General features: G+C 44.5%; 1 protein-coding gene across 5 annotated transcripts in view; it reads left to right on the top strand.

Moving 5' to 3' along the window:
- The window catches only part of pcdh15b (protocadherin-related 15b), a 230847-nt gene that overhangs the window by 136218 nt on the left and 78366 nt on the right, over positions 1-16263 (top strand). For 4 of the 5 annotated variants that reach the window (XM_046356770.1, XM_046356772.1, XM_046356768.1 and 1 more), the window contains 2 exons: positions 10043-10351; positions 11594-11812. In XM_046356770.1, coding sequence (XP_046212726.1) covers positions 10043-10351; positions 11594-11812 — 528 coding nt within the window. The remainder of the gene's footprint in view (positions 1-10042; positions 10352-11593; positions 11813-16263) is intronic. The other variant, XM_046356773.1, reaches the window with a different exon arrangement.

Below are 16263 nucleotides of genomic sequence, written 5' to 3'. Positions count from 1 at the left end.
TTATCTGTACCTGACCTGCAGCAGTACACCCTACTGTTCCTTTGTGGCTCTGGTGGCTCTCTCCCGCTGACTCACCCTGTCCCATTTGGCTAATTGTAATCAGAGGCCCGCAGGGAGGTGATGGCCGAGTGCCAATGGCCCCACTCTATGCTCGGCCTGACGATCCCCCCCCAGCATGTGTGCCCAGCTGCCAGGAGGCCCAGAGCAGAGCGGGCCTAGGCGGCTGATGGCCCCCCGCGAGCTCCCTGCCCGCTCCGCTGTTAATCATTTTCCAATTTAATAAATGTAATTTAAATCATTTGTCACCTTCAGGGACATTCTATAATGAGTAGCTTTGTTGGGCTCTGTTAAGCTGCGAGGAGTTGTAATTAGTGGTGTAGTTTAATAGGGCCGGGGATTGTTAGTGGAATCAGCGTAGGATATTGCAGTCAGACATCTTTGGAGGGAGTCGTGTGGCTTTGTGTGGTGTTGCGCGGCGCAGTGTTGCGCACCGCTGTGTTGTGGATCATTAAGATGAATGTTTACCTGGGTGAAGAGTTGGAGGGAAAGTGGCTGGAGCTGCATTGACTGCTGGGAATAATTGATGATCGATGCACACACTCTGGTGTGTATGTGTGATCAGCACTTCACCCATACTCTCTCAGTATATGATCAGCCAAGTGGGATTTGCAACAATATGTGCATCGAAACGAGTAAGCCTTTATGGAACACTAAACGCTAATCCATCTGTTGAATAAAAGTTCTTCCTCAATCTGGGAACGCATCGAGCACAGCAGGTTCATACAGGAAGCCCGAGTGTTTGCGTCGGCTGATATTGCACCAGTTAGATTCATCATACCCCGATGTGGCAGTCTGTTTAGTGGACCAGGTTTCTGCTTCCACATTCTCTGATGGCTGCCACGCGCACGCTGTGCGCTGGCGTTCTCGGTGGCACGCTGTGCGCCGGCGTTCTCGGTGGCACGCTATTGTTGTAACATGCGCGACTCGCCATGCCAGAATGTTTTCTGTTTTCCCACCCCGGCCTCCACCTGTTTGGACTCTGCTTGTAATTATTGTGTATGCTCTGGCAGTCAGCCACCACGACGGAGCCAAGACTAACAAATGGTTCAACGAATTCGTGTGGCGTTTCCTGTCTGAAATGGATATTAGTAGAGGTGGTGGGTTACCGCCATGTGCGTTATGGTGTTATTTATGCAACATTTCTGATTTATGTCCATGTCCTGTCAACAACAATAATAATAATAATATTAGTAAAGTTGATCCATGTGATCCAAGGTACTGTCTGCAAGACAAATGAGTTGACTTGGCACATTCAGTGGTCTGCTCCTGAGAGGCCTTTTGCTCTGCTTATCAAGCCATCAAGACACATTACTGTTTTCACTACTTAACGAGAGAGAGAGAGAGAGAGAGAGAGAGAGAGAGAGAGAGAGAGAGAGAGAGAGAGAGAGAGAGAGAGAGAGAGAGAGAGAGAGAGAGAGAGAGAGAGAGAGAGAGAGAGAGAGAGAGAGAGAGAGAGAGAGAGAGAGAGAGAGAGAGAGAGAGAGAGAGAGAGAGAGAGAGAGAGAGAGAGAGAGAGAGAGAGAGAGAGAGAGAGAGAGAGAGAGAGAGAGAGAGAGAGAGAGAGAGAGAGAGAGAGAGAGAGAGAGAGAGAGAGAGAGAGAGAGAGAGAGAGAGAGAGAGAGAGAGAGAGAGAGAGAGAGAGAGAGAGAGAGAGAGAGAGAGAGAGAGAGAGAGAGAGAGAGAGAGAGAGAGAGAGAGAGAGAGAGAGAGAGAGAGAGAGAGAGAGAGAGAGAGAGAGAGAGAGAGAGAGAGAGAGAGAGAGAGAGAGAGAGAGAGAGAGAGAGAGAGAGAGAGAGAGAGAGAGAGAGAGAGAGAGAGAGAGAGAGAGAGAGAGAGAGAGAGAGAGAGAGAGAGAGAGAGAGAGAGAGAGAGAGAGAGAGAGAGAGAGAGAGAGAGAGAGAGAGAGAGAGAGAGAGAGAGAGAGAGAGAGAGAGAGAGAGAGAGAGAGAGAGAGAGAGAGAGAGAGAGAGAGAGAGAGAGAGAGAGAGAGAGAGAGAGAGAGAGAGAGAGAGAGAGAGAGAGAGAGAGAGAGAGAGAGAGAGAGAGAGAGAGAGAGAGAGAGAGAGAGAGAGAGAGAGAGAGAGAGAGAGAGAGAGAGAGAGAGAGAGAGAGAGAGAGAGAGAGAGAGAGAGAGAGAGAGAGAGAGATATTCACAGACAAGTGAAGCAGAAATCACTGTACTCTTTCTGGCTCAGCATGCCCTCTCTTCCTCACTAGATAGTGAAACTATCCCCATATTGTAGTGTTTACCAGTTGGGCTCTGGTGTGATGAACGGTGTAAGACATAGCTCAGAGGCTCTGCAAATCAAATCAAATCGAATTGTATTTGTCACAGGTGCGGAACACAACACAACATACCGTGAAATGCTTACTTACAAGGCCTTAACCAACAATGCAGTTTTTTTTAAAAATACCTACAACAACAAAAAAGAAGAAAGGAAAGAAATAAAAGTAACAAATAATTAAAGAGCAGCAGTAAAATAACAATAGCGAGGCTATATACAAGGGGTACCGGTACAGAGTCAATGTGCAGGGACCACGGTTCGTCGAGGTAATATGTACATGTAGGTAGAGTTAAAGTGACTATGCATAGATAATAAACAGAGAATAGCAGCAGCGTAAAAGAGAGGGGAGAGGGCAATGCAAATAGTCCGGGTAGCCATTTGATTAAATGTTCAGGAGTCTTATGGCTTGGGGGGTAGAAACTCTGTAGAAGCCTTTTGGACTTAGACTTGGTGCTCCGGTACCACTTGCCATGCGGTAGCAGAGAGAACAGTCTATGACTAGGGTGGCTGGAGTCATTGACCATTTTTAGGGCCTTGCCTCTGACTCCACCTGGTATAGAGTGCCTGGTTGGCAGGAAGCTTGGCCCCAGTGATGTACTGGGCCGTACACATTACCCTCTGTAGTGCTTTGCGGTCGGAGGCCGAGCATTTGCCCTACCAGGCAGTGATGCAACCAGTCAGGATGCTCTCGATGGTGCAGCTTTAGAACCTTTTGAGGATCTGAGGACCCATGCCAAATACTTTCAGTCTCTTGAAGGGGAGTAGGTTTTGTCGTGCCCTCTTCACAACTGTCTTGGTGTGCTTGGACCATGTTGGTGTCCACATCACTAACAAACTAAGGAACTTGAAGCTCTCAACCTGCTCCACTACAGCCCTGTCTCAGAATTTTGCTCAGTCTTTCTTTTCCTGTAGTCCACAATCATCTCCTTTGTCTTGATCACGTTGAGAGAGGTAGATGTCCTGGGGCCACATGGACAGGTTTCTGACTTCCTCCCTATAGGCTGTCTCATTGTTGTCGGTGATCAGGCCTACCACTGTTGTCATCGGAAATCTTAATGATGGTGTTGGAGTCGTGCCCGGACGTGCAGTCATGAGGGAACAGGGAGTACAGGAGGGACTGAGCACGCACCCCTGAGGGGCCCCCGTGTTGAGGATCAGCATGGCAAATGTGTTGTTATTTACCCTTACCATCTGGGGGTAAGTCCAGGATCGAGTTGCAGAGGGAGGTGTTTAATCCCAGGGTCCTTAGCTTAGTGATGAGCTTTGAGGGCACTACAGACGTGAGTGCTACGGGTCGGTAGTCATTTAGGCAGGTTACCTTAGTAATCCTGGGCAAAGGGACTATGGTGGTCTGCTTGAAACATGTTGGTATTACAGACTCCGACAGGGAGTGTTTGAAAATGTCAGTGAAGACACTTGTGAGTTGGTCAGTGCCTGCTCAGTACACGTCCTGGTAATCCGTCTGGCCCTGCGGCCTTGTGAATGTTGACCTGTTTAAAAGTCTTACTCACATCGGCTGCGGAGAGCGTGATCACACAGTCGTCCGGTACAGCTGATGCTCTCATGCATGTTTCGGTGTTGCTTGCCTCGAAGTGAGCATAGAAGTAATTTAGCTTGTCTGGTAGGCTTGTGTCACTGGGCAGCTCTCAGCTGTGCTTCCCTTTGCAGTTTGTAATAGTTTGTAAGCCCTACTACATCCGACGAACGTTGGTGCCATTGTAGTACGATTCAATCTTAGTCCTGTATTGACGCTTTGCCTGTTTGATGGTTCGTCAGAGGGCATAGATACAGGTTTCACCGATGTAGAATTTTAATTTTAGCCAGTTTGCTGCAGATGGAAAAGAATCCTGCAGGAACATAAAATGTTAATTATTATGTTGATTATTTCAGTTGAAGTCAGAAGTTTGCATACAAAATACATTTAAACTCAGTTTTTCACAATTCCTGACATTTAGTCCTAGTAAAAATTCATTGTCTTAGGTCAGTTAGTATCACCACTTTTATTTTAAGAATGTGAAATGTCAGGATAATAGTAGAGATTTATTTCAGCTTTTATTTTTTTCATCACATTCTCAGTGGGTCAGAAGTTTACCTACACTCAATTCGTGTTTGGTAGCATTGCCTTCAAATTGTTTAACTTGGGTCAAACATTTTGGGTAGCTTTCCACAAGCTTCCCACAATACGTTGGGTGAATTTTGTCAACTTTGGGAGTATGCTTGGGGTCATTGTTCATTTGGAAGACCCATTTGCGACCAAGCTTTAACTTCCTGACTGATGTCTTGAGATGTTGCTTCAATATATCCACATAATTTTTCTTCATCATGATACAATCTATTTTCTGAAGTGCACCAGTCCCTGATGCAGCAAAGCACCCCCACAAATGATGCTGCCACCCCCGTGCTTCACGGTTGGCATGGTGTTCTTCGGCTTGCAAGCCTCCCCCTTTTTCCTCCAAATATAACAATGGTCATTATGGCCAAACAGTTCTATTTTTGTTTCATCAGACCAGAGAACATTTCTCCAAAAAGTACGATCTTTGTCCTCATGTGCAGTTGCAAACCGTAGTCTACAGGCTGTTTACTTTGGGCACGTCATTCAGACAGGATGTGGAGAAAAAACGTTGACATTTGTGGAGTGGTTGAAAAACGAGTTTTAATGACTCCAACCTAAGTGTATGTAAACTTCCGACATCAACTGTAAGTATTGGAAATGTTCGTAAGGAAAAATCAAGTCTGAAATTTGAAATGGACTATATTTTCATTTTATTCCCTGCATTGCAGAAAAGTTATCCTGTAGCAGGGTGATCAAATCATTAACTTTTAAAGGTTGACTTTGGGCATGAAAAATGGTCCAACTCCTCCTCTTTCTCAATTTATTGTGGTGTGTATTTGGTGCGTCATCGATGTGACATTCTGGTTCATTAGCTAAGTTAGCCACTTGTAGTGTTGACGTCATTTCGCAGGATTTGTTTTTGGACGGAAGCTGTAGAGATCGGTAAAGAAATGGCATTTCTGTGGCCAAATATCTTATTGATCCATTATCCATTAAAAAAAAACCATGCTTTAAATTAACAGGTATGATGGTGCATTGATAAGTTATACAGGTAAAAGCCGTTATTTAGTATTTATGCCCAAAGTCGACCATTGCTGAGAAGGTGAATGCTTCCATAACCAGGTCCTGGTTGCTTTAGCAGCTGATAGAAATGTATTGAACTCATGCCATCACTGACTGGAGAGTTATCTTCATTATGTTGGCTTGACGATTGGGTTTTCAGACTTCAGTCGAGTCAACATGTTCCTTATTATTCTCATGGTATCTTACTGATCTCCTGCAGGATGTTGTGTTCCATACACAACAACAGCAGGGGCAGCATTTCCGTATTGTTTTCCATTTTTTTGCACCGCATTGCAATATGCTTTGAGTGAAGGCAATCTCCATTTTTATTTTTATGAAAATTACAAACTGATCCTGTCTCAGTATTACCACCAAGATTGCTTCATTTACATTTCCTCAATGTATTTCATTCTCTGGTGGAAAATACATGTTCTGTACGACTCTAACAATGTCTCTGAAAATAAACATTTTGTGTCCACTCTCCCTTTTATCACAATAATGATATGACCCAGATGCAGACACAGGAGGCAGATAGTACAGTTCTCAGATGATTTATTAGAAACACGGGGCAGGCAAAGGGCAGGTCGAGGGCAGGCAGAGGTTTGTAATCAGGTCAGTCAGACAGGTACAGGCCGGTACTCAGGGTCAGGGAGGTTAGAATGGTCGGAATTGGGAAAAACTAGGAAACCGAACTAGAGAAACAGGAAGGCGGGAAAGAATGCTGGTAAGACCTGACAAGATAAACTGACAACAAAAAAACAGAGAATGCAGGTATAAATACTCAGGGGATAATAGGAAGATGGGTGACACCTGGAGGGGGTGGAAACAAGTACAAAGGCAGGTGAAACAGATCAGGGTGTGACACCTTTACGCCCTCCAAAGTCAATTATCACTTGCCTTTTAGTAGAATAAATGACATTTTCAACATCAAATTTCTTTCCATTTTTCAATTACTTTTAGCTCCCAATCCGGAGGTGAGATGTTAAGTTACTCTCTTCCTTTGTTCAATGGGATCACGGAGTCGTGTTCCTACAAAGTCATCAGAGGGATGATATGATAATTCTGTGTGATCCTGGCTTCTCATGTCATCTGGCTCCAGCCTTCAAGTCTGGAGTCAATGGGTGCAGAGCCTCCCTATTACCACCTTGATGATTAATGCAGGGAACCTCTGTGATCAGAGCCAGATAAGAGAGCTATCAGGGTAGAGCAGAGCACAGGACCTGGATAATGATGCACTTCTAGCAACAAATGCAGAGATACGTGCAGTGTAGGCCTATACTACAGTAACAGAACATACAGTGGGGTGAACAAGAATTTGATACACTGCCGATTTTTCAGGTTTTCCAACTTACAAAGCATGTAGAGGTCTGTCATTTTTATCATAGGTACACTTCAACTGTGAGAGACGGAAAATCACATTGTATGATTTTTAACTAATTAATTTGCATTTTATTGCATGACATAAGTATTCGATCACCTACCAACCAGTAAGAATTCCGGCTCTCACAGACCTGTTAGTTTTTCTTTAAGAAGCCCTCCTGTTCTCCACTCATCACCTGTATTAACTGCACCTGTTTGAACTTGTTACCTGTATAAAAGACACCTGTCCACACACTCAATCAAACAGACTCCAACCTCTCCACAATGGCCAAGACCAGCGAGCTGTGTAAGAATATCATGGGTAAAATTGTAGACCTACACAAGGCTGGGATGGGCTACAGGACAATAGGCAAGCAGCTTGGTGAAAAGGCAACAACTGTTGACGCAATTATTAGAAAATGGAAGAAGTTCAAGATGACGGTCAATCACCCTCGGTCTGGGGCTCCATGCAAGATCTCACCTCGTGCGGCATCAATGATCATGAGGAAGGTGAGGGATCAGCCCAGAACTACATGGCAGGACCTGGTCAATGACCTGAAGAGAGCTGGGACCACAGTCTCAAAGAAAACCATTAGTAACACACTACACTGTCATGGATTAAAATCCTGCAGCGCACGCAAGGTCCCCCTGCTCAAGCCAGCGCATGTCCAGGTCCGTCTGAAGTTTTCCAATGACCATCTGGATGATCCAGAGGAGGAATGGGAGAAGGTCATGTGGTCTGATGAGACAAAAATAGAGCTTTTTGGTCTAAACTCCATTCGCCGTGTTTGGAGGAAGAAGAAGGATGAGAACACCCAAGAACAGCATCCCAACTGTGAAGCATGGTGGTGGAAACATCATTCTTTGGGGATGCTTTTCTGCAAAGGGGACAGGATGACTGCACCGTATTGAGGGGAGGATGGATGGGGCCATGTATCGCGAGATCTTGGCCAACAACTTCCTTCCTCAGTAAGAGCATTGAAGATGGGTCGTGGCTGGGTCTTTCCAGCATGACAACGACCACGAAACACACAGCCAGGGCAACTAAGGAGTGGCTCCGTAAGAAGCATCTCAAGGTCCTGGAGTGGCCTAGCCAGTCTCCAGACCTGAACCCAATAGAAAATCTTTGGAGAGAGCTGAAAGTCCGTATTGCCCAGCGACAGCCCCGAAACCTGAAGAATCTGGAGAAGGTCTGTATGGAGGAGTGGGCCAAAATCCCTGCTGCAGTGTGTGCAAACCTGGTCAAGGACTACAGGAAACATATGATCTCTGAAATTGCAAACAAAGGTTTCGGTACCAAATATTAAGTTCTGCTTTTCTGATGTATCAAATACTTATGTCATACAATAAAATGCAAATTAATTACTTTTAAATCATACAATGTGATTTTCTGGATTTTTGTTTTAGATTCCATCTCTCACAGTTGAAGTGTACATATGATAAAAATTACAGACCTCTAAATGCTTTGTAAGTAGGAAAACCCGCAAAATCGGCAGTGTATCAAATACTTGTTCTCCCCACTGTAGATGCAGGATATACTACAATGGAACAGCATAGTACAATTCTAAATAATAATAATATAATATATGCCATTTATAGCGGACGCTTTTATCCAAAGCGACTTACAGTCATGTGTGCATACATTCTACATATGGGTGGTCCCAGGAATCAAACCCACTACCCTGGCGTTACAAGCGCCATGCTCTACCAACTGAGCTACAGAAGGACCAACATTCTAAACACACAACACAGTTTCACCATGAGCGATATGTTCCATTAGCTCATTAGAGTGCATTGGAAATCCACTGTCTTCAATCTCAAACACATCCAGAGTGAAATGGTAGGATTAATGCTGTATGGATACAATACAATCCCTACCATATACAGACAGAACTGCTTAACTTGTGGCACAAAATAATAAAAATCCTCCATTTGCATTACAGAGAGGACACAACAGGCTGTTTGAAGAGACAGTTCAACTGTAACACTCTGTACCTGTGTAAGGCTGTCTGCTTGTGATCTGTGTACTGCTCTCTCCCTGCTGTTGAAAGAGGTGTCTCATCGTGTGCGTGTGTGCGTGTGTGTGTGTGTGTGTGTGTGTGTGTGTGTGTGTGTGTGTGTGTGTGTGTGTGTGTGTGTGTGTGTGTGTGTGTGTGTGTGTGTGTGTGTGTGTGTGTGTGTGTGTGTGTGTGTGTGTGTGTGAAGAGGGGTTGTGCACTTACCTGCGTGCTCGTGTGTGTTGTGTATATGTCTGCATGTGTGCGTGAGAGTTCCTCCCTATTAATGTATGCATGATGCCTGCCATATGGGGTCCACATCACCAACAAACTAACATGGTCCAAGCACACCGAGACAGTCGTGAAGAGGGTACAAAAAAAACCTATTACCCCTCAGGAGACTGAAAAGTTTTGTCATGGGTCCTCAGATCCTCAAAAAGTTTCTTCAGCTGCACCATCGAGAGCATCCTGACTGGTTGCATCACTGCCTGGTATGGCAGCTGCTCGGCATCCGACTACAAGGCACTACAGAAGGTAGAGCATATGGCCCAGTACATCACCGGGGCCAAGCTTCCTGCCATCCAGGACCTCTATACCAGGCGGTGTCAGAGGAAGGCCCTAAAAATTGTATAAGACTTCAGCCATCCCAGTCATAGACTGTTCTCTCTGCTACCGCACGGCAAGCAGTACCGGAACGTCTAGGTGCAAGAGGCTTCTAAATAGCTTCTACCCCCCAAGCCAAGCCAGAAGACTCCTGAACATCTAATCAAATGGCAACCCGGACTACTTGCATTGCCCCCCCACCCTTCTACGCTGCTGCTACTCTCTGTTATTATCTATGCAAAGTCACTTTAATAACTCTACCTACTTGTACATATAACCGCAATTACCTCGACAGCAGTGCCCCCGCACATTGACTCTGGACCGGTACCCCCTGTATGTAGCCCCGCTATTGTTATTTACTGTTGCTCTTTAATGATTTGTTAATCTTATCTCTTAATTTTTGTGTTGGGGGGATGGGGATATTTCCCGAAAACGTTATTGTTGGTTAAGGGCATTGTAAGTAAGTATTTCACTGTAAGGTGAACACCTTACAGTTGTTGAATTTGGCGCTTGTGACAAATAACATTTGATTTGATATGGAGGGTCTAACCCCTGTGTCTCCTTCCCTCCCCCACCCACCCACCCACCCACCCACCCACCCACCCACCCATCCATCCACCCAGGCCACAGATCCAGACGCGGGGGTTAATGGCCAGGTGCGCTACCGCCTAGTCAACCACGCTGACCTCTTCAAGGTCAACTCCAATGGCACCATCTCCACCGCCGTGCCTCTGGACCGAGAGGTCAGGGGTCAGTATGACCTCATGGTGGAGGCGGAGGACGGAGCGGTGGAGGACCCCAGGAGGACCACGCTGACTCTGTCGGTGACCGTGCTGGATGTGGATGATAACAGTCCGGTGTTCTCACAACCATCCTATACGGTCAATCTGCCGGAGAATAGTCCTAAGAACACAGTCATCCTGCAGCTTACTGTGAGTTTGTGTGTGTGTGTTTGTGCATGATGTATGTGCGTGTATGTGTGATTGCCAGCCTGTGCGTGTGTGCATGTGTGTGTCCAAGAGTGCACAGCATGCTCCATGGACACTCAGGAGCCACAAGGCAGGGGTGTATTTACTACTTCAAACGCTCCACAGTCCAAATGCATCCTCTAGTACATCAAAGCACACAAGGTCAGGAGGCATATGGATAGCCTAGAGCATATTGACAGAGGATATCAAAACCTCAGACGTGGACATTTTTACATGGCCCACTATTCAGTCAAGTGCACTCAGGAAAGGTCAAACTGGAGCTGAGTGGAGTAGGAACTTTTTTTACCCCCATTATTCTCTGAGGTGAAATTATGTAAATTGGAATCCTGCTTGTTTTCCAAGAACCTGACTTTAGAATTGTGGTCATTTGTATTTTCGAAGAACATGCTTCTTCTTTGATCCAAAAATTTTGTATATCGTCTGGACTATCTAGAATTGTGGTTATTTGTTGTTAGTCAGCCCAGAGAATACCTTTTTGAGGAGACCAGTCACATCTCCCTGTGTGGGGCTAATCATGGACATTTTCAGGTTGGGTTGGTTGATTGACAGTTTTACGTGACAGCGTCTGTCTGGTCCTAGTGCACTGATCCCCTAGCAGTGTCAAACCTCTCATCACCGTGGCCTCCCGTCGCTCCCCATGCCACACCGAGCCTGCTGATAGGCTGATATTGTAGACAGATTAGTGGAGCCACTAATGGCTGAACTAGCATGGTCAGGGGGGGGGGGTTATCTGAGTGTAGGACCACAGCTATTCTTCCCCCTACACACTCCACGTGAAAACACACACCTCCACTTGAAAACACGACATGCACAACCCACACAGACGCAGGGGTGAATCCATTGTCAGGAGAGAGGTCTCTCTCCTAACAATGGATTTGAGTAGTTATTACTGCTTGTCACTGTGATTTGACTGACGAGGGCCAGAAACTAGAATTGCTCGATTCTTTTGTTTTTATGATTGCCTATTGAATAAGAGACTTAAGATTCATGCTGTAACATTGTGTAATTTTCTGGCTGTTGTGTTCTTAGCTAATAGGGAAACTGTTTCTTACATACACCTATTTATAACTACAGTACAAGTTACTTCAAGTCCCATAGACCAGAGATCCACTAATACAGGACACTGAACTGTTTCTTACCCGCAGTACTCCTTCCTCCTCCATGTCTTCATCTCCTCTCCTCTAGGCCAAAGACTCTGACCTGGACTCCAACGTCACCTTCCGTATACGGACCCCGGAGGCCAGGCAATTGTTTGCTGTCAACCCAGTGACTGGAGAGCTCTCTGTGCTGCAAACGCTGGACTTTGAGACCCTGGCAGCCACGGACCACACCTTTGTGGTGGAAGCCCTGGACAGTGGAGGGAGCATGCCCCCAGGCCTGGCCACTGTCACTGTAAAGATAACGGTAAGGAAACGACTGTACCTTCCCTCTGCCGCCTCCATAGCAGGGACCCATCAGCTCGGCCACCGGGCTGTTTATCACTCACAAGCCATCTTCATCATTCAAAAGGAAAAATGCAGAAGCGTAGCAGAAGACCTGTGAATCAAATGTTTCATGAATAGATGGCTCCTCTCTCTCTCTCTCTCTCTCTCTCTCTCTCTCTCTCTCTCTCTCTCTCTCTCTCTCTCTCTCTCTCTCTCTCTCTCTCTCTCTCTCTCTCTCTCTCTCTCTCTCTTCTCTCTCTCTCTCTCTCTTTCTCTCTTTCTCTCTTTCTCTCTTTCTCTCTCTCTCTTTCTCTCTTTCTCTCTTTCTCTCTTTCTCTCTCTCTCTTTCTCTCTTTCTCTCTCTCTTCTCTCTTTCTCTCTCTCCTCTCTGGTCTAAAACCAATAGCCATTCTCACCACCACGGAGTTTAAGAGAGATGGATGATCCTCAGCTACCTCTCATTTCTCCTTGCCCGATGAAAGACAGATTGATATTGTACAGTGCTGGGATATTTGATGTCTGGATGATCATTAGGTTTGTGAGGGCTCTATTTTGTCAGTATCGTGGTCATCTGATCTATTATGATTCAGGCGATTAAGCACCAGACACGAGCTGTATGGAGATGAGCCCGCCGTTGGCCTCTGCGTGACGCTCCTCGACCAGTAGAAGAGTACTGATCAGGCTTGTGATGTGGTTTTACACATTAAACGAGACTGTATTACTCAGTCAGTGTCCATTAGTGTAATTACTTAGCTCTAGCTGCTACAGTGCCTTTAGAAAGTATTCACGCCCCTTGACTTTTTCCACATTTTCTTATAGGCTGAATTTCAAATGTATTCCATTTAGATTTTTGTGTCACTGGCCTACACACAATACCCCATAATGTCAAAGTGGAATTATGTTTTTAGAAATCTTTACAGATGATTTATTTTTATTTTTTAAGCATTCAAGTGTTCAATCCCTTTGTCATGGCAAGCCTAAATAAGTTCAGAAGTAAAGAATGTTCTTAACAATAAGTTGCATGGACTCACTCTGTGTGCAATGATAGAGTTTAACATCAACCCAACGCATACAATGATCTGTAAGGTCCCAGAGAATTTCAAACACAGATTCAACCACAAAGACCAGATAGGTTTTCCAATGCCTTGCAAAAAAGGGCACGTATTGGTAGATAGGTTAAAAAAAAGCAGACTTTCAGCATGGTAAAGTTATTAATTACACTTTGGATGGTGTATCAATACAGCCAGTCATTACAAAGATACAGGCATCACTTCCTAACTCAGTTGCCGGAGAGGAAGGAAACCATTCAGGCCAATGATGACTTTAACCCTCTAGAATAGATTTCTGCGGCCCCAATTAGCAGAATAAAACAATCCCCACCAAAACCCATCCGTTTAAGGTATAGAGATCTGTTTTTTTGCATTGGATGTGTCTCAATCCACCTCATCCGCTGATGTCACACTTCTGCATCTGTGGTGAATGGTGGCAGAGCTAGAGTGGTGTTTGTCAGACCATGAGACATCCAGAAATCACTATTCTCACTAAATAGGCTGTAGCGTCCGAACAGTTTGGGACGGCAACCTACTGTGACACCCCCCGATAAAAAGATGAGACTCTCGCGAACACGTCGTTGTCTGGTTGTTTTGCTCTAGGACGCCCACAAGCCTCACCAGACTCGTCTGAATGTCCCCCAGTTCCAGTTGAATGGAAGTAATGTGTATATAGATATAGTTTAGTGCCAGATAAGGGGTTAACCTATTCAAGCATCAATTCCAAATACAGTTGAAGTCGGATGTTTACATACACCTTAGCCAAATACATTTAAACTCAGTTTTTCACAATTCCTGACATTTAATCCTAGTAATAGTTCCCTGTCTTAGGTCAGTTGGGATCACAACTTTATTTTGAGAATGTGAAATGTCAGAATAATAGTAGAGAGAATTATATATTTTAGCTTTCATTTCTGTCATCACATTCCCAGTGGGTCAGAAGTTTACATACACTCAATTAGTATTTGGTAGCATTGCCTTTAAATTGTTTAACTTGGATCTTGAAAAAAAGGTTTTTTGAAAAAGCGTGTGCGAGCAAGGAGGCCTACAAACCTGACTCAGTTACACCAGCTCTGTCAGGAGGAATGAGCCAAAAATTCACCCAACTTATTGTGGGAAGCTTCTGGAAGGCTACCCAAAACGTTTGACCCAAGTTAAACATTTTAAAGGCAATGCTACCAAATACTAATTGAGTGTATGTGAGTCAATACATGTTACAATCACCCTTGGCAGCAATTACAGCTGTGAGTCTTTCTGGGTACCTTAAGTCTTTAAGAACTTTCCACACCTGGATTGTGTAACATTTGCCCGTTTATTCTTTTCAAAATTATTCAAGCTCTTTAAAATTTGTTGTTGATCATTGCTACACAAACATTTTTAGATCCTGTCATAAATTGTCAAGCAGATTTAAGTCAAAACTGTAATTCGGCCACTCAGGAATATTCATTGTCTTCTTGGTAAGCAACTCCAGTGTAGATTTGTCCTTGTGTTTTGGGTTATTATCCGGCTGAAAGGTGAATTTATCTCCCAGTGTCTGGTGTAAAGCAGACTGGACCAGATTGTCCTCTAGAATTTTGCCTGTGCTTGGTTCCATTCATTTTTTTCTCCCCTGAGAAACTCACCAGTCCCTAACGATTACAAGCATACCCATAACATGATGCAGCCACCACTATGCTTGAAGATCTGGAGAGTGGTACTCAGTGATGTGTTGTATTGGTTTTGCCCCAAACAAAGCACTTTGCATTCAGGACATAAAGTGAATTACTTTGCCACATTTTTTTTTCAGTTTTACTTATTCAATATCTGCTTTTAAAATTTTTACTCATCTACCAATAAGTGCCCTTCTTTGCGAGGCATTGGAAAACCTCCCTGGTCTTTGTGATTTGAATCTGTGTTTTCAATGGACTTGCTCGGCTGAGGGACCTTACAGATAATTGTATGTGTGGTGTACAGCGATGAGGTAGACTCTTGAACTTCTTCATGCTTTCCATTAACAAAGGGGTTGAATACTTAATATATTTTAGCTTTAGATTTTTTATTAATTTGTAAAAATTTAGAAGAAAAAAAAAATTCCACTCTGACTTTATGAAGTATTGTGTGGAGGCACATGACAAAAAAAGCATCTCAATTGAATCCATTTTAATTTCAGGCTGTGACACAATTTGTTTTGAAAAAAAAAGTCAAGGGATGTGAATACTTTCTCAAGGCACTGTATCTTTTGTGATGTCCCCACAATGTTCCCGCCAGACTGTTCCCACGACCTAATGAAACATTCTGGGGAACCTTTTAACAGACAATGTGTTCTGGGAACGGTCTTGCAACATCAGGCGACTGTTTTAAACCAATATTGTGTAATCATCAGCATGACTGAACAGTTTTTTTCTGTTATGCGAGAAAAAAAACATTACTCCTACATTGTTATTACAATACCTGGAAACCTAATGAGAATTTTTTGGGGGGGGAATGTTTGGTGGTGGGTGGGTGTTGCAGCTGTTGTGCATGACATTTTAGTGAATGTTGTGCACTAATTTATTTGTTCTACCTTATGGTGTTTTTAGTGCTACGTTGATGTCGATTATTGCGTTGTATGTTTTGGAGCTTGCAATATATATATATTCTATACCAGACAGCCAGAGCAAAAATCAGCACCCAGAGGAAGTGTGATTATAAAAGGGGACTGTGATGAAGGCTGCTGTCTAGACAGACAGACATCCACCAAGTTTTATTAACAAGCCTAGGCGCTGTATCAAGGACTTTTCAGTGTAAATTTTCAGAGCAGGAGGTAGCCGGAAGACGAAGGTGTAATTTGGACACCAGAACTAGCCCTGGCCTCTCCTTGGATTTTGTGAGGCGGCGTGCTCTTTTGAATGCATTACAATGTCGCTCCGTCTTAAGGGCGAATAGCTGAGCAGCCGCTGGACAGATTGTAGGCTAACAACATGTTTTTGTATTCTGATCCAGCGGCACTCATTATTGGACCTCTTTCAGTCTTCAGACAGTCTTTTGGAAAAGAACACTTCTTTGGCGAAAATAGAGTGCTGATGTCCTCTACCAGTACTAGGGGGTTTGCTAAGCTTCATATAGAGCTTTCGTCTCCGTGGTTCACACACAGGGTCTAATGATCTCTCTCAGGCCAGAAGTTAAAACAGTCCCTCTGCCGCACGTCAGTCTTCATGAAGCCCCATGATCTCCTATTGAGTATCTGCCATTTTGATTTAGTGCTTTGCCTAAGTGTTAATGTGAGCCCCTCTAGACCAGGCTGACAGTTGTAAATGCAGCCAGTCCTTCAGAGGAAATCAAAGGAGTAGCCGAGGAAGATGGCTTGCCATGTCCGTCAGCAGTGACGGCGCTAGCTACTTCACAAATTCACAATAATGCTGGA

Source organism: Oncorhynchus gorbuscha, linkage group LG07, assembly GCF_021184085.1.
Source record: "Oncorhynchus gorbuscha isolate QuinsamMale2020 ecotype Even-year linkage group LG07, OgorEven_v1.0, whole genome shotgun sequence".
In the NCBI taxonomy this organism is placed as follows: Eukaryota; Metazoa; Chordata; class Actinopteri; order Salmoniformes; family Salmonidae; genus Oncorhynchus; species Oncorhynchus gorbuscha.
This window is presented reverse-complemented; position numbering and strand designations above follow the sequence as displayed.